A 19,039-nucleotide genomic window follows, 5' to 3' on the forward strand; every position below is an offset into this window, starting at 1 on the left:
AGATTGGTCAACTCATTTAAATACGACTTCTAAAGAAGTACCTGGAAGACCTTTTAAAGCAACTATCTAATAGTAGTGTTTTGGACATATTCCACTTAAAAGAAATTGTTGTCAGCTGTTCATTAATGCTCTAGAAAAGAATAATCAGGAGTTACTCGGCTTTCTGAAACTTAGTTTTCATTATAAAGAGCATTTTAAATTTATTTTTTTTCTTCATCACTGAATGTAAAAGCTCAACTGAATCTATGATGTGTCAATACAAACATAAAAACTAGATCAGTCAGCCTGACAAATACCTGGATACACGATAGTATAGGACTCTCTTTTGGCTTGAAGTCAAATTTAGAAAGGAGAGAAGTAAGATAGATTGACGCAGCTCTTCCGCAGAGCTTGAAGCAAATGGAGTATATAAAAATTTTTGCATTTTTTTTTTCTTGTTTTTGGGGGATTGTTTTGTTTGTTTAGTTGGTTTGTTTTTTAAGAAGGCAGGGGAAAAAACCCTATAGATGAAATATCACTTCTTTTGATGTAGCAAAGGCATGAAGAGACTGACATGTTCCAAATGGTATTCCAATGGTGTGTAAATATTGATATCTCTGTAAGTAAAGGTAACCAACATATCTATACTTCTTCAAATAACTGCATTTAAGTTCAGTTTTCCAGAAAGGAATCTGTTGTTTTAGTGACATCTGCAAACTGACTTTTCTGGCCTTTTTTCACTCACACTTCCGTCTTAGTTCTCCAAATGTGTGTGCTTTGGAGGAAATTAATGTTAGAAACCATAGAGAGCAATCCTGCTAGTTCTCAAATTCTGTTATCTGTTTTAGTCTTAGAAACATTACTTTCAAGTTAATTGCCGGATTCAGTGATAGTACAGCAGGAACGTTGTAAAATTTTTGCTTTTCTAGAAAATTCCAGTTCTCAAGAGAATGGAAACTAAAAAAAAAAAAAATAGGAAAATTGTAATTTGGTGTAATTAAGCTTCATGGTCCACTTGTTTCTTGTTATATTTTGATTTATTTCTGTTTCTTTTTGTATGGCATTTCCCTTTTTATTACTGCCAACTTTCTGGAAAATTAAAGAGTTGTTTCAGAGTTATATTTTGAAGAGTAGTGATACGTACCATTTAAGGTATTCACTTTGATCTGTATTGAGCGAGTGTGCCATCTGGTGTCTGTATAGCTGTCCTTACCTTTATTTAAAATAATTTTATGCCTGTGTGGTGCCATTAATAGAATGTTTTCTCTGCCTTTTAACAAAGCAAAGGAAGTCAAAGGGATTTTTCTGCAACCGGCTTGATTGTAACTTTTTTTATTGGCAAAGAATGTTTACAACATTGAACTCTTAATAAGGATTGGGCGTCATCATGGATTAAAAGTTGCTATCTTAGCAAAATGGTAATGGTTTGTGTTTGACATGAGAGGGATCACATTATCTTCGGTTTCAACCTGAGTGGGTTTTTTTCTCAGACATTTGAAAAATCTATAGTTTGCTTTATACGTGCTCTTGATAGTTACTTTTTTGGTAGTAGTGGAATTTTTCCCAGTTCTGTTTTCTGAGACTGCTCTGCTCTCCTTATGTTTCATATCAAAATCATCTTCTGTTCTGTAGTAATGAAATAACTCCTTGCCATGACCTCTTTGTTTGGAATGATTCCATAGCATTCTAATAATTACTGATTTCTTTTCTTTTCTTGTCTTTAGATTCTCATTAAGAAGTATATGTTAAAGGTTGCATGAGTGAGAGGGTTAGGTTTAGAAAGTTTTTGATACATGTGATATGTATCACTGAACCATAGTTTGATAAAAGGTAAAACTGTGGAAGAGTATCATTAATAATTAGTGTGTCGACTATAAGTTGACATAAGGTAAAAATGAAAACGCCTAAAGCATTTAGATAGGAATCTGAATTAAAACATGGTTGTAATCTTATACTGGCCCTCTTAGCTGTGTATTTCATGTAGCTGCGTGTCTTTTGAGAACAGTCACTGTAGCTGCAGGTCAGGGAAATGAAAATCAAATAGGTGCTATTTCAGAGAAGATGTGTAAGATTTACAGATCTACAAAAATCAAAGCATCTTAAGTTCTTCACATTTGGCCCTCTAATAATTACAACACAAAACAACGTTTGCAGACTTTTTACACAATAAAGAAGTTATCATAGTACCAATGGTTTTGAGTCAGGTGTGTCCTGAGTAATCTAATACCTCTTTTAATGTGACGTCTGTGCCTAGTTTTGAACTATTTATATGAAATTATCAAATGAAAATGCTCACCTTCCTAATGATACCATGTGCCTCCAAACTCCAGGAGCACTTGGAGTACTGACTGAATTTCCTGTGCTCACCTTTACAAAGAAGAGTAATACTTCTTTGCGGTGCCAGCACTTTTTGCTGTATCAGAAACTCGGTGCCAAAAAGAAGAGCTCTATGTATATGACAGTATTGTTTCTGTGGCATCCAAGAGGTATAGAAGCGCCAGCATAATAAGGATCATTCTTCCTGTCTATTAGCAGAAGCAGTACACTCTTAACGTAGTGAAACCCCTGAATTTACACAGATCCGACAGCATAAGCAGGTGTGCGGGGCCTCTTTGCTGCCTATGTGTGCGTGTGCAAAAAAATTAAAAGGAATTCTAACCAGTCAACACATTAAGCAAAGGAGAAACTGGGAGCAGCGCTTTCTACTGCAATGTTTGAAACAGTTGGCAAAATTAATACGGCTTTTTCAAAGGACTGGGAATCTCTTTAAGTTTTGTTAAATATCATTGTGCTCTAACCCCTCTTGGGTTTAAATTCGTTTTCTCAAATAACTTTTTGAAATTGCCATGCGGAAACCACCATTGATTTTTCTGAAAAACAGTGGACTGAGGAAGATCAAATCCAGAACCGTGCTAGTTCACTTTATGGGGATTCGACTTGAACCATTGCCACTGACCACAGATGCTTTCAGTATTTTGTATTCTTTTTCCATTTCTTTGTACTACTGGTAACTCCTCTATATCTTCTTGCGTAGAAGGAGAAGTGTAATAGGTGACAGTATAAATTTTTATCCTCCAGGAGCACTTCAGTAAATGCTCAGTATTTAACTGGAGCATATGCTTATGACTCTCTTTTACTGCCTCTCCCCTTTTGGCCAGTTGACGAGTTCTGGATCATGTTGGTTTTCCTTTTCTTCCAACTGACAAAGCAAAACTGCTCCAAGAGAACATTCTGCCTTCTATTGCTGTCTTTGGATGAACTGGTTTAAAGCATGTGTCTTCCAGAGGCATAACAATGCGGTTGGTGACAGCCATGGGGGTTTTGGGTCATGTGGGCGCCCATTCTGTTGTGTTCATCATTCCGCTTTCACGATTGGAAACTAAAATATCAACTTGTTGCATCTGTGAGTGATGGCAAACAGACTGTTTCTTTTGCGGCTTGGCTTTGCTGCTTTTTTTCCTTTGCTGTTTTACAACACACTCCTTTCAAAGAATGTAGGATTCCTCATAGGCTTTATTTGTCCCTTGTAGATGTCTTTCATTTGTCTCAAGCGTGGAATTTATTTTTCTGAGAACATTCAAAATCTTACAGTCAATGCGTTACCTAAGCTTTTTCGTTTTACATGTGTTTTCAATTGTTGTCCAGTTGGTACTGAGTTGCTTATAAACAACTTGAATGTGAAATTTAAACATTCGCTTCTAGCTTTTCCAAGTCCAAAATGGAGACTCCCACTTCAGTGTTTCTTTTTCTCTCACTTTTGGGTTGACAGTTTGATTCCATTGTTGATCACATTTTCCCTCAACATTTTTCATTCCATTTTGGATAGGTTTTTTTTAAACTGCCTGATTTTTTTTAGTGCGTTTTGAGTACACTACTTCCTTCCATGGGTTGGAATCCCCACACTTCTACTGATTTCCAAAAAGGTAACCCTAAATCACACATACATTTGATCCACATACCATTTATTTCTTCATCATTCATTATTCATTTCTTATGTCAGTATTCTGTTTTTCAGCCATTTATGTCCTAATTCTTTTAATTGCCTGAGCTGATACATGAGTTTCGGCACCATAACAGTAGAACACTCCACAGAACAGATGGATCCTTTTGTGACACAAAACACGATGGCTGAAAGAGACCCATATTTTATTTATTTTTCCCTTTGCTAGTATGCCTTAGTTCTCCTAATACCTTCTTCTTTTTTTTTTTTTTTTGAGGCATTCTCTAACATTCTTTCTTAACTGTATTTTATTACTTACATTATATATTATCATAGAATCATAGAATTGTCTAGGTTGGAAGAGACCCTTGGGATCATCGAGTTCAACCATCTACCCTACTCTACAAAGTTCTCCCCTACACCATATCCCCCAACACCACATCTAAACGTCTCTTAAACACATCCAGGGATGGTGACTCAACCACCTCCCTGGGCAGTCTATTCCAATGCCCGACCACTCTTTCTGTGAAAAATTCTTTCCTAATGTTCAGTCTAAATCTACCCTGTTGGAGCTTGAAGCCATTCCCTCTTATTCTGTCATTAATTACCTGTGAGAAGAGACCAGCACCAACCTCTCTATAGTGTCCTTTCAAGTAGTTGTAGAGAGTGATGAGGTCTCCTCTCAGCCTCCTCCTCCTCAAACTGAACAGGCCCAGCTCCTTCAGCCGCTCTTCATATGATTTGTCTGCTAGGCTCTTCACCAGCTTTGTTGCCCTCCTCTGCACTCTCTCCAGTACCTTGATATCTCTCTTGTATTGAGGTGCCCAAAACTGGACACAATACTCGAGGTGTGGCCTCACCAGTGCTGAGTACAGGGGCACAATCACCTCCCTACTTCTGCTGGCCACGCTATTTCTAATAGAAGCCAGGATGCTGTTGGCTTTCTTGGCCACCTGGGCACACTGCCGGCTCATATTCAGCCGCTTGTCAATTAGAACCCCCAGGTCTCTTTCTGCCAGGCAGCTTTCCAGCCACACCTCCCCAAGCCTGTAGCGCTGCATGGGGTTATTGTGGCCCAAGTGCAGCACCTGGCACTTGCCCTTGTTGAAACTCATACCACTGATGTTGGCCCAATGATCCAATCTATCCAAGTCCCTCTGTAGAGCTTCCCTATCCTCCTGGGAATCAACACTCCTGCTTAACTTGGTGTCATCTGCGAATTTGCTGATGATACACCCTATGTCCTTATCAAGATCATCAATAAAGATGTTGAACAGAAATGGTCCCAACACTGAGTCCTGAGGCACACCACTTGTGACCGGCCGCCAGCTGGTTTTAAATCCATTGAGCACCACTCTTTGGGACCTTCCAGTTAGCCAGTGCTTGATCTTTATTGATTATAAAATACTATATATTTTATGGAATATTTTAGTAACTGTCATCTTAGATTATTACAAATTAGATTAGACAGGGGCAAACAAATGTTGGTGTTTTTTCTTCTTCTTGTCCTTTTCAGGTTTGATAGCTGTTTGCATCCCATGTGCATCACTGTTTCTCTGTAGGTAGTCTTGTAATGTTTTGTGCGAATTTCTAAAACCTTGGAGAGGCAAGTAGTAGGGTTGTGGTTTTCCAAATTTTGAATACGAAGTTAGAAGTTAATGAAACAACTCAGAGGAATGGTGTATGCTTTAATACTGTGGGATGGTTCTCCAGCTTCCACAGATGATGAACTTTGAAGTAAAAGACCAAAATGGACGTTAATCTTTAGGTTTCATTTACCTGGAGCATTGCTCTTTTCTGAGGGAGGGCATTAAGATTGCTGTGAAGGTTGAACCTTAGTGAGATATTGTTGGAAAAGATGGCTTGCTTTCACCTCGATGATTTCATTGATTCAAGTGGCTCAGTCTCTTTACTTCAGGAACATCGTTTTACAGGATTTTAAGGAGTTTAATTGGAAGTCAGTTTGCTAACATATAGTCATGTGTTTTTCCCCTTAAAATGTTACGCTAAAAATGACTGACAGGAAGAATTTAATCTATTTTGTCTTGTATTATTTTGAACTTTTTTGTTGATTTTTTTGTTTGTTTGTTCTTGTTTAAAAATACTTCTATTTTATGCTTGCATCTTAATTGATCTTTCTTGGTCTGCTCAGATTATTTTGGGATGTATTGCTAATGAAATAAGACTTTCTTTTTCTCTTCTGTTTCTATTAAGTGTAAGGTATGTTCTTTGTGATGCAGCAGCTAGATGTTTTGACTGTTTCTTTATTTCAAAAAAATTATACCTTTTAAATTGATTGTCTAGCAAAAATAAGTTATGGAGTTGTCTTAGCTATTCTAGTAGCATTGCCTCTAGTAACCTGTTGACCCATTATGGCAAGATTTAATAAAAGGCATGTACGGCTAAGGTAACTAAGTTTTTGGGTATTTTTTAGAGCAGCTGGATGGGAAGGATGAGTGCTGAGTAAGGAAGAGGTTTTAGTTATGAGCTCGCGTTTGGTCTCTTGCTGTCCAGTGTAGAACACGTGTGGTTTGGAACTTGTCCTTGTGTGTCCTCACTTTAGTTGAGGAACATAGGGAGAACTTGTGGTTATGGTGGGAGACATGCTTTGAACGTAATAGAGAAGGAGAGGTTAAGAAGTCACTAGAGAAAGAGAGGAATAGGATTATTATGGTATAATATTAGGAAGTCAAATTTGACTAGTTTGGTTTTAGTATTTATTTATTTATTTTTATTATTTAAAGGTTCTAATTGTGAAAGGATATCAAAAGAAAAATAGTATCTGCCTTGTGTGTCATGATTATGACTTTGGCATATGTTTGCACATGAGACACAATCAAAGACTTGCCAATCAGCTGTCATTAAATGTAAACATTTGAAATAATTTTTTTACTGAAGTCTTTTACTTCTACATATAGAAAATTTTATACTTGCATATTTTTACATGTTGTTTACATATACATATTATTTACATATTTTGAACCACATTCCGTTGTTTAGTCCTTTTTTTTTATTCCTGTCCTAAAGTGACATATTGTGGCAGCTGCCATGTAGGAGTTGCATCTGTCTAATCCGGATCGAGCTGTGTTTTGTTCTGCACCGAATTGTCCGTTCCAAATGGTAGATATTTTAGAGCATATATACCTTTTGCAGTGAAATAAAAAAACTGCTGGAATAGCATTGGCATTAATGGGGATTTTGCGTGGGTGCTGATAACATGAGTTTTTGCTTTCCTGACTTATTGTTGGAGCACTTTGGAAATGTGGGAATAAATTTCACAAAACAGGCTTGCTCCGTTTTATGATATAGAGAAGTCCTGAATTGACGGTATCGCTATAATTTTGAATTGCCAGGTGTTTTGATTAAAAAATCACTGCCTTTATATGCAGCTTATACTGCATTAACATGTCTGTTTCCAAATAAACTCGTTCACATTCAGAACTTATCTCAATTGTAGTATTTACCATTATATAATAACACTGTTCCTTTAAGCTTTTCTTTTGTAAAAAATCTTAAATTTTAAAATGTTTATGGCAAGTACATGCAGTTCTAATATTTGATGTTTATAATCTCTGATGTTCTGATTCTGAGCCCACTAAGAAATTATTCAAAGCATTTTAAAATGCAAATACAGTACTTTGAGGCAAGCAGCAATGGAAAAAAATGAACGAAGTAATCCAGGTTTATCTGATTCTTTTCTGTGAAGCTGTAAAGTAAATTTAGTGAAAACATATGTAAAATGGCAAATGCCTAATTACTGGAAGGCTATTGTTGAAAATCACAGGATATTCAATTTTCGGTTGTGAATCCGATGTTATTTTCCATTGTGAATGATGACAATAGCATAATATTCTCAGCAAAAGTTAGCATTACAAATATGTTTAAGTGTGGAAATCAGTTTGGAAAAACATTAATGTGAAATTCTGTTACTTTGAAAGCATATAAAATATCCTACAAATGTGTATGTCAAAGGTGTTGATTTTAATGTTTGTTTTCTAGTGGTTGTCAAACAGATTCAAGTATGTTTGAAGGTTTAGAAATCTAATGGAGGCATAATGCAAGTATAATTTAATGTGACATCCCTTGTCATATACATCACACATTATATAGCAGACAGATGAAAACCAACATTTTCTTGACATAGGTGACTAAATTATTTATAAATCTTTTATCTCCATTTCACTGAAGTTTAAATATGATTCATCACTTCTCAAAAATACAGTTATTAATTTGTAATCTTTTCCGCTTAGGGTAAAAAATAATTTCATTGTTACCTATATTACCAAGTTATATATCAGTTTTAAAGATGGCGTTACTCTGATTGTACAAAGCATGCCTTATTGTCTTTTGCTGATTAAACATGGAGAATGAGGACCATAACACTGCATGTATTGACATGCACCTTTACACCTACTTCTTTTGACTGCATTCAGCAGAGCCTACATGGCTTAAAATTGTCAAAGTCTGAAGCCGTCTTAGGACTAATGCCAGAGGTTGAAAGTAGTAGAATTGGCAGTTCATATGCTGATGTCTGATCAAACTTTTTTTGGTCTAGTTTTAATTTGTGACCTTGGGTTGCGTAACATGTAGTTGAGATGTAGCCCATGTTACATTCATACCTCTAATAGTACAATGACAAATTCAGTTACCTGTAATAAATCAGTTCTTCCAGACTCGGATACCTAGCTAGCTTGTGGCTTGTGGAAGGTGGAACACCTCAATTATGACCGTATTATTAAATGTATAGTAAATATTGATATGTATTAAATAGATAAGGTTTTACAATTTTTTATAAATCATCCTTAGGGAAATGTGAAAGATAATCTCAATGGTAATTAAAGTATTCTAAAGGGGCACAAAATAGACTAGTGTTTTCCATTCTACTACATTCTGTTCTACTACAGAGTTAACTCTTGCCTAAAAAAAAATACATTCCCAAACAATGTGCTATTAATATGCACAGATCAAAATCTGTCTAGGTAGAAAGGTATAGATGTGGTGAAGCGGCAGGTTTATTTACAGTATAGCTATATTTCAATGTGTAAAACAGTTTAAAATAGTGAACAGTCTTAATTTCAAACTAGTATAAATCCCCTTCAAAGAGGGCCCCAAACAGGAGAAACATGATATTACCAGCTTCGGAATTGGATTTGGCTGCTTGTGATTCTCAACTGGTTTAAGATTTTTTTGATCAGCTGGTTTTTACTTTTTCTGAGATGTACACTAAAAAAAAGTTCTAAGAAGTCATAAAGTAGGCAATATTTTTTATTGTATGACAAATGATATCCTAAGATGATGATTTCCTACGAGAAAAACAGGCATTTTAAAGTTTTAGTTATTTATTTATTTTATTAGTGTCAAATTATCAGGCGTGGGTTAGTGGAATAGTCTCTGTTTTTCGTTTCCTTCCGCCTGCCTACTAATTTTCTTTTTTTTTGTTAAGCAAGGAGGAGAGAGTGTGGTATTGTCAACTTATGGCAGTTATTTTGCATGCAGGTTATAATGTTTCTATTTCAGAGATAAAAACGTATTGACTGAACTTAGAGCTGCTTGTAAACCTTTGGTGTTTGTTGTCACAGGTCATGTAAACCTCTTTTCCTTGATACTGTTGATGTTTAGATGTTTTGGCCAACTTCAATACTGAAATAATTTCCACTTTTTGTATTGCCCATTCAATCTGTTATGTACTGGTTGGTATATGCTATAGCTTTATGAGCATCTGCCATATACCCATTATATTAAACTTCAGTTTGAAAGCGTTAGTTCTTGCTTACTCCTCAAAAGCTATAAGAATTATTTTCTGTTTCTGTTTTGATGAAGTTTTGTAATTTTTTTTTTTTTTTAATTTGATCACTTGGCTTAGAAATAGAGCAATTCTAAGTGCTCAAAGAATTTACTGTAACATACCGTTCATATCAATATTCAAATTATGCATTTTAGTATTGGGTAGTGTGCGCAAAGCCTGTAAGAGATTTGTAATTCTAGCAGCAGTCTTTTTTAGAATAAGACTCCGCACGCTCAGGTCAACAAACATATTTATATTTCCTTTCTGGCTAGTTCTGTAGATTTATATCCAGGATCTTAAGCTGTTGTTCTAACATCTGTTACTGTAGTTGTCTTGCGCTGGTTCTGTAGTTAGTGCTTTAAATTATATCTTGTGGTATGGTTTTGTTGTTGTTATGAATAATAGATAAATAGAAAAAACATTCTTTTACCTAATATTGAATTTTAAATATATTTTTTTCTAGAGAACTAGAGGACGAAAACGGAGCTTTGTGCCTGAAGAAGAAAAACCTGAGGTTGGATTATAGTGTTTTGTTTGTTTGTTTGTTTGAACACTTTCACAAAAAATTAAACTTTGGGCTGAAGTGTTACTTCCAGTGCTATAATTGCAAATATTTGCTTTCCTTCCCTCCTTTCCCCCTCCATTCCTTTCTTTTGCCTTCTGCTATGACAGGAACGGATTCCCAGAGAAAGAAGACAGCGACAGTCTGTTCTACAAAAGAAGCCCAAGTCGGAGGATTTAAGGACTGAATGTGCTACCTGCAAAGGGACTGGGGACAATGAAAATCTAGTCAGGTAGGTTTGATGCTCTGACTTTATGAGGAATTAAAGTTCCATCTTTGTCACTTCGTCATCGCGATTCTAACAAAGAAAATGTGCTTTAAAAAAAATAAAACGCCAAAAAAACCAAACCCCAAACCAAACAAAAACTTATTTAAGGGAAACAATGCATCAGAAATATTGACTTGATTCACTTATTGACCTGCCTAACACATTTACACTGTGGATTAAGATGTAAATAACCAAGATAATCTGTTTTTCTAACACGAGAATTAATTTTCTCTTGTCAGGGTGAATTGTCAGTGTTTTAGAGCAGGTCAGAAAGATAAACAAACCAGCAATTTAATGATCTTAAAGCCACAGGAGCATCTTAAAAGTAGTTAAATTAGCATCATTAACAATTTTATGAGCTGAAATGTGGATTATGAGGAATTTGTATTTTTTAAAATGTATTAATGCTACCTCCATTAATGCAGATCATGAAGGGGTTTGATAATCATGTTTCTCATCTGAAACAGAAGTGAAAAAAAATAATCTGTTGAACGGTGTTTTACTAGGTGCAGAAATCTAATTAAAGTGTAGATTAGCTGCCATTGAGTAGCTAATGTTGATGTAATGACCACAACTTGTGATTTTGGCTTTATAGCTGGCATTGTGGCCTCTTTGCGAAGCTGTAGAAACTGCTCACAATTCTTGAAAGAAGAATAATGGACCTTAGCAACCAGAAAGGGGATTTTAATTGAATCTACTGAGCTCTCATTAAAATGATCTCACAATAAGTTCAGCTAAAAAATAATGTTGTATTTAGGTCCTGTATGCTTCAACTAGATTCTTCTGGACAAGATCTCCTCGTTAGCTCAGATATAATTGTTGTTTTTAACTGGAAGGATTATTCCAAAATACATCTTTTCATTTCAAGGAACCAGAATTAAGAAAAAAGTCAGAATCAAAGATATATGCAAACAACACATAGCTTTAGAATCAGGATGTGTCCCAGCTACAGATGTCTTCTACTCAGAATAGCTGATTTTACTACCAATCACAGCATAGGATTTACTGTAGAAGTTGATACAATTTCAAGGGTTGTGTGCCAGATTGTATTTTTATTTCCAGATTGGAGGCAGAGTGCCTGTATGAGCTCCTCAGTAACTGTGTGTCTTGCTCATACATAGACAAGCTACTACTGGGCGGTACTCCTAGATCCTGCTCAGTGCCAGACTGGGAGATAGAGGTGGGATGTTACAGTGATTGCTGATACAGCTATACCGATGAGAACTGATGGCGACAGTTAACTGCCCATGACAAGATAAAGGGCTTTCTTCAGCCCTAGTGTTTGCAAGAAATAAAAGATGCAGGAAGATCATTTTATTGTGGGGAGGAATCCTGGGAACAACATGTGCTGTGCTTTACTGTGAAAAAGGCCATGAATTAGTTTCCTTCTTTAGGCTTTTTCTAGAAGCATTAAACACTACATTTGAGGACATAAAGTATGAGGTGAGGAAATGTCATGAAGAACTGTATATTTAAGCTGCAGTTTAAAATATGGTAGAAAATTACTGGTATGTCTTGTTTACTAGATGAAAAAAATTTAGTAGTAATAGGGCCACATAAACGTACCACGTGCCAAAACCCAACAAATTCTCTCATAAACCATCCTCATAATTAGGCTTGGAAACAGAATAGTAATCCTTCATGGGAGGACAAAAAGAGATTCTTATGTTCTAATCCTTTGTTCATAATTTTCTGAAAAATATTTTCTTAAATATTCTGCCTTATTTTTGTATTAGTTTTTAAGAGAGATTATGTATTTTAAACTTGGTTTTCTTCAAGTAATTCCTATAAATAGCTGCCATTTTATTCAAGTTAGGTGACCACTTCTTCTAAAGTGCTATGGAAGCTTATTTTTGATAATTACTAAATGATGGTAAATTGTTTAGTAACTTTTTTTCTTTTTGGTATTTTTTGGTTCTTAAAGCTGTATTTCTTTTGATGAGAGTAAATTCAGGGTCTGTAATAAGATGCTAGCTCCCAGATAACCTTTCTGCTATGCAGCCAGAGCTGTGTAGGAGGGTGATTCACAGATGATTGCTATGTCAGAGAAAGTTTTCAGAATCTGTTTTTCTTTTAAGTTCTCACAAAGTAAGCGAAGCGACCTTCTGCCTGCACTGCTGTTTTTCTCCTGCCTGTACCATCGTGCGGGACTCCTTCGTGGTAGTAGAAGTAGAGTGTTATTTTAAATGCAAGTTCGTAGGGCTCCTTGTAAGCAAGAGATGTTTAGGAGGGAAAACAAAAGTATTTTTTCAATATCCATTTTGTTTGGCAGTGTCTGTTATTAAAGCCAAGACTTTCTCAGAAAACTACTGATCTTTGTCATCGTCTTTACTCTTAACAAATGTTTTGTAATTACTGGATTTTATTTTCACCCTTTCCTACCCATCTGCAACTAATAAAAGGGAAGTTTGTGGGGAGGTTATACACAATATTTTTCTGAATGTGAAAGTTGATCACTAAGTTAAATGGAAATATGCAACTGCTGAAACTGCAGATTTAAGGAATAATCTCGATGGGCGATCTAGCTTTTCCTGCTGTGTGTTACTGCAAACAGGACTCGTTACATGACTCTTAAACAGTCTGCTTTTAAAAATTGTAGGTTTTTCTAAAATTTATGTGGCTCCCTCACTTTGGGGTGGCTAACTGGGTAAGGATTAGAGGAAGATAACCAATTATTTCTTCAAAGAATGCAGCAGTATTGAATCTGCAATAAAAAAATATTAAATTATTTAACTAGTTATTACTGTTTGACTAATGGGGATTCAGGTTTTTTAATCTCCATTTTAGGTGCTTGTTCGCAGCATTGGATTGCTGAGGGATTATTTGTTATATGTGCAATGTCTTTACTTAACCTGTTGTTCATATGGTTTAAACTCTTTAAATAATTGCCTGTGAAAGAATCTAAAATTGTTCCTAAAAAATCACGTTTCATTCTGATAAATTATAATGGTTCATTCATTGGCTGGTTTGCCTTAGCGACTACAGTTTTGTACCAGAAAAAGTGATTAAGGTTAGAATATCTTTAATTATTAGCTTTTGTCTAAAACATATTGACATGTTCCCTACTTTTTTATGTGCTAATAGTTGTCATATGTAAATATTGTAGGCATACCAAGACAGTGCTTTTTTAATCACTGTTGTCAGATTCTATAGGTAGACTGTTTCAGTATAGTAGCATGCACTAGAACTGAAAGTTTAGGTTTCGTGGTTTTGTCCACAAAAGAGGATCAGTCTTGCGATCCTTTTGTGATATGCTTTTTTTTTTTTTTTTAGAATTTACAGTGAATTTATTTTATAAATTCTTTTATGTACATCTGTGTAAGTTTTATTGAACTGAATACTTCTGCAATTTTTACCTTTTGCAAGATTAGTGAGGGGCACAGTCAAGATTTATAAATTAGTCAAACAGGGAAAAGTTAATTGGAAACGTTTACTCAAATGAGGCAAAGTCTGATCTGTTACATTATAAATAATAGTAAGGAAGCTGTATCTGTAATTAGAGAAAAGTTTGGATTGTGAATATCTTTTTACTCAAATGACCTGTAACTGAGTTTTGAGGTGAATAGTAGTAAAATATGGAGGGGTTTTAATATTTTATATTTGATGCAGATAGGTTTGATGTAAAGCATGGAGACACAGCACTTTTTCAAAGAGGTAAGAGTTCAGTGAAAGGAGTTATAATGTGTGCTTGAAGCTAAAGTATTGCGAAATCGGAGGATAATATGACTATACTACTCAATCTTAAGGAGTAATCAAATATTGAAAATGTTTGCCTGAAATTGAAGACGTATTTTGAAATGGAGTTTCTAAAGCTTCATGTGAAATTTTCTTTCTAGCAAACTCAGATAATAATTTCAAGGTATATATTTCTTTTTATAGGTAACCTCTACTGTTTGGTTTAGAAAACATTTCTGTAGTAGTGCTTTTAATTTGTTTCATTTTGTGAATCTTTTAAGGTTGCATATAGTTTAGACATTTAGTAGGTTTCCCGAGTGCTTTATTACAGTCTTGCATGAATCACTTAAAAGGATAGATCTTTCAAAGGGATTGCTTGATTCATAAGTATGTCCTTTTTCTTTCTGAGGCCATAACTCACTCCTGCAAATCTTTAAAAATATCTCTCTAATAGCTCCCTCTAGAACTTAACCATATTTAGTAGAAATATAGATAAGGAAGTATATTTCATGTGGCTCAACATGTAACAGGTAAAGCTTGCCCTCCATCTTGCACCATACACTGTAGGAAGTGATTATACCACTGTACACACAAAGTGCTTCTTGCACAGTATTACTGTCTATCCCGTTTTGGTAAAAGAAAAAAAATAATGTGAATTGTGTATTTTATTTTCATATGTAGGACAGGTTTTTTTAAAGAAGAATCCACCGGCTAATCTACTTTAAAAACTTCCAAGGGAGGGCTTCTAAATGACTTAACTTCTTCAGAAGTGGCCTCTGCTAAAAAAATAATCCATCTCTCAACTGCTGCTATTAAACAAAATAATATTACAGCTTCAGTTGTTACCTTTAAGATATACTTGGGTAATATTTAGGGACATAGTGCATTAGATAAAATTGGTATCTCATTACTAGATTTGAGAAAAGCAGAGTAAAATTAGAATATCTTTTATGTATGGACAGTATCATATTTGACCAGGTTACAGAAATCTCTGAAAAAACATTAGATTTCTTCATCCCACAATTTAGAGCAAACATATAGTAATACATTCTTTTATAGCTTTGTGTACTGAATTTTTATGCTTTATTATCTAGTTTAGTTAGAATTTTCCATTTTGTTTGATTTGCAGCAACTGAGGCAAAATTATTACTTCGTATTACGTGAGCATTACAGAGACTAAGGTCATGTATTTGAAAGAATGTAGAATAGGATTTTTTGAAAACATAGGTTTGAATGCTGGCTATAAAGTATTCAAAAAGCGCAAAGCTGCAAAGCAAATTATGAAGCACATATGTAGTATTTATTTTTAATGCAGATGTTTACTAGGAAATAAGCAATTGTGAAAGTATTTATTTTTCCCAATGTACTAAGTCTCGCATTTCAAGCATGTGCAGTCACTGTATTAAGGCAGGCCTGAAGGGGGAAGGTGAGGATTAGGAAGGGAGAAAGAAGAAAACATATGCAGTGTCGTATTTACTAAAGAAAAAAAAAATCTTGAGTAAAATTGACTATAAGGTTTGTAATAACTTTGAGTCACCAAATCATACTGCAACTGAAAATCTTTAAAATGTATGCAACATCTGTAATTCTGGGGCTACGAATGTATGTATCAAATTCAGGATAATAATTTATAGTGTATAAAGGAGTGACTCCTTAGCGGCACAAAGTGATCTACTTTAATTCTGGTTTTGACAGGAAGTATGTTCTAGACAGGCTCTTCAGAATCCTCTAGAAATTTTCGCTCTGAAACTTACTCGCCGTATTTCCTTAATTGCATTTGTCTCGTATAGGTTCATCTTTGTGGCTTTGTTTCTTACATTTCCATGCAGAGGGGCTTGCCAGCCTTCAAGTTAAGGATTTCTTCTGTATCTATTAGCTGCTAGTTTTGAAGCTCTGCATAAGTTGAAGTTTATTCCAGAACAAGCGTATTAATAAGTTGAAGTTTATTCCAGAACAAGCGCATTAATTATTGATTATTTTAAATGCGCTGCAACAAAATTCCAATCCATCATAGTAATTGAAAGCCTATGATTTACAGCAGTTTTAGAAGTTTAAGTCTTCTAATGTAGAGATTAATCACAAGTAAATGTTAATTCATTCAGCCACAATTTGCAACAATCTTATGTTTTACAGAGGATTACAAATGCATTATTTTATTGGAATGAACTACTTGAATGAAAGGAAACTTAACATTCAGTTGTGTAGTTTATTTCTGCTCTATGATTTGGAGGAATTAATTCTGCATGTTAACTTTTCTAATTGCTCGTTACCTGTTAGATCATTTTTTCTGTCATTTGCCTTATTTTATTGCCTTCTAAAAAGTGGGGTTTTTTTTATGCTAGATAGCAGGATAATACATATAATGACAAATGAACATTTTGTTTACAGAGGACTCTATTCGAACTGAGTTACCTATGGTGCATTGCATTTTACTGTAAAATACCACAGATTTTTCATTTGCAGTAAATTCATGCGCTAGGGTTGTAGGCATTGTGGACCTCTCTTGCGAAATACCTAAAAGTCAGGCATAGGTTTGGTAGCAAGACTCCTACTGCTGTCATTCAGGGCTTCTCTAGAAGCAGAGTGCCGGGCACTTTCACATTTGGGCCACTTGGCTGCCTAAAGCTACATGTGCCTGCAACATTTGAAGTTGCACTGCAAAAAGTCCATGTCAGGCTCTTGATTTTTTTTTCTGTTAATTGGGAACCATTCTATTTATCTGGTTCCTACAGGATTTCTTTAGTACGTTTGTCTGTTATTTTCCTGAAATGAGACAGCAGAATCTGAATTGAAGATCACTTTTTGCCCTTTGATTGTTTTGCTGGTTAATTCTTTAGGAAATTTAAGCAACTTAAAGAATAGAATCTCATGTCTTTGGATACTGATTTTGTGTTCCATGTCTGGTTTGATTCTTGATACTGTATGATCTTGATGGAACTAACTTAGAGGTAGTCTGTGTAGGAGTGACCCAAAACTGACATTTTGGAGATACTGTCATGATTAAAAGACTTGTTTCTGTTCAATTCTGCATTATCAGAATTGGGAAAGCCAGGCTGGGAAATATGCACAGGACCGTCTAATATTATTTTTGTGTAAAGCTTAGCATTAGGCCTCCATTTTGAAAAAGAGAAGAAATTTGGATGAAAGGTTATTCTGCCTTTCTGATCTGTGCTTTCTGATCAAGCATAGATACAGCAAAGGATGAATTTATTTTTTTTTCCCCTAGGGAAAAGGTAGGATTTCTGTGAATTTCCCTTTTTTTGGTGTTTAATGGAATTTCCTGTTAAAACATTGTGAAGAATTGTAATTTTTTTGAGTAACCAGAATAGAAGAAAAAATGCGTGTTTGTCTCTTTTCACTTTTGTGAAAGTTCTAAAATTGTGTTGGGAGTATTATTGTGATATTTGACAAGGTTTATTAGTGTTCCTCTTACCTGGTGACTGGGGGGGCAGGGGAGGAATATGTGTGTGCATCCCCTTAATGTTTTTCTTCAAGTTATTTCCTGGACTGTTTAGTGATCTGTCTGTCAAACCTTCCTGAAGTTTAACGTTGGACCTTTTTACGGTTGCAGACCAATGACTCTTAAGCTCTTGTATACCAGACTTTAGTCTGTAGAACCTTTGTGAACAGTAGCAGTTTACAAACTCTTCAGGTACATGTTTGATTCAGGGGCTTAATTGTCAGAAGTTCTTAGTGTTGATAAATAGTTTGCTGATCTAAAAAGCTTTTATACCAGTGTCAAGAACTTTAGAAGTATGTAACAAGATTACCACTTGTAAATAAGAGTTTCAAGCAATTCTTCCCACTGGGTTACTTTGTTTTCTACTAACAAGTAGTATTTTGCCTTTTTTTGATCAGAGAATTTTTAAAAATCTAGTTACCCTTCTTTATCCTTCAGTTACAACTGCTTGATCAAGTCTGTGCTGCAACAATAGATTTGTACGTTACAGCTTGAAACTATATTTGGCACTTGTCATCTGTTCCCCAAACAACTATGTATTTCAGCATTTATATATTATTTTTTGGTTGCCTTAGGAAATACATGCATCAGAGACCTTTCCACCTTTTTATCTTCTATAACTCCTAGGATTCGGAATAATTTTTAAAATGAAAAAAATAGAATGCTGAGGATGTCCTAAGTATCTTTGCTGTAAGTAATGAGTGAGTTCTTTAGGTATAGTGGTCGTTGAGTGATGTGCCTCTTCAGAACATTAAAATTACTTTAATGAAACTCATATACAATGAGTATATGAACATCTGTGACGGCAGAGGGGAGGCTGATGACATATCAAATTATTTCCCAGTCCAGTTGCAAGTAATAGGTTATGGCTGCAAAAATATCTATCTTGATGGGGTCAGTAGCTTCTTATTTTGGTGTGCATTCTTAAGATTTTTTTTTCTTACAGCATCAAGCTTGCATCAAATAATTCAATTCAGTTGGCATTTGAATGTGTCAGATCCTCCATCATTCTGACCAAACTGCTTCAGTCACTTTCAGTGCAGCAAGGTTATCACGTCAGAGCATTTCATAGTATAGGATACTCAGAAAACAAATGTCAGATTCTTTATCACTTCAGTTGTTTTGCATCATTAAGCTGAGCCATTGCAGCAGAAGGCATAAAACTGAAATTTATACTTATGAAATTTGTAACCTGAGAATGTTCACGTTCAGGTATTAAAATAACATTGTAGAAGACCACAGCAGGAGACGGTAACCATTTAAATGCTGTGTCGAAGCATCAGTTTTGACTTGTCACAATTAGTGTCAAGTGAGCATCTGTGCAGTCAGTTTTCTGAAGTAAATCTCTGTCCACAGAACTGTAATGTAAA

At 35.1% G+C, this 19,039-nt stretch overlaps 1 protein-coding gene across 6 annotated transcripts in view; it reads left to right on the plus strand.

Moving 5' to 3' along the window:
* The window catches only part of PHF14 (PHD finger protein 14), a gene marked incomplete at its 5' end in the record, with an annotated part of 172,270 nt that overhangs the window by 66,328 nt on the left and 86,903 nt on the right, over window positions 1-19,039 (plus strand). For all 6 annotated transcript variants that reach the window (XM_082499539.1, XM_082499538.1, XM_082499540.1 and 3 more), the window contains 2 exons: window positions 10,168-10,218; window positions 10,377-10,498. In XM_082499539.1, the coding sequence (XP_082355665.1) occupies window positions 10,168-10,218; window positions 10,377-10,498 (173 nt within the window). The remainder of the gene's footprint in view (window positions 1-10,167; window positions 10,219-10,376; window positions 10,499-19,039) is intronic.

This window comes from Vanellus vanellus (assembly GCF_965231255.1).
Source record: "Vanellus vanellus genome assembly, chromosome: 2".
NCBI classification, from domain to species: Eukaryota; Metazoa; Chordata; class Aves; order Charadriiformes; family Charadriidae; genus Vanellus; species Vanellus vanellus.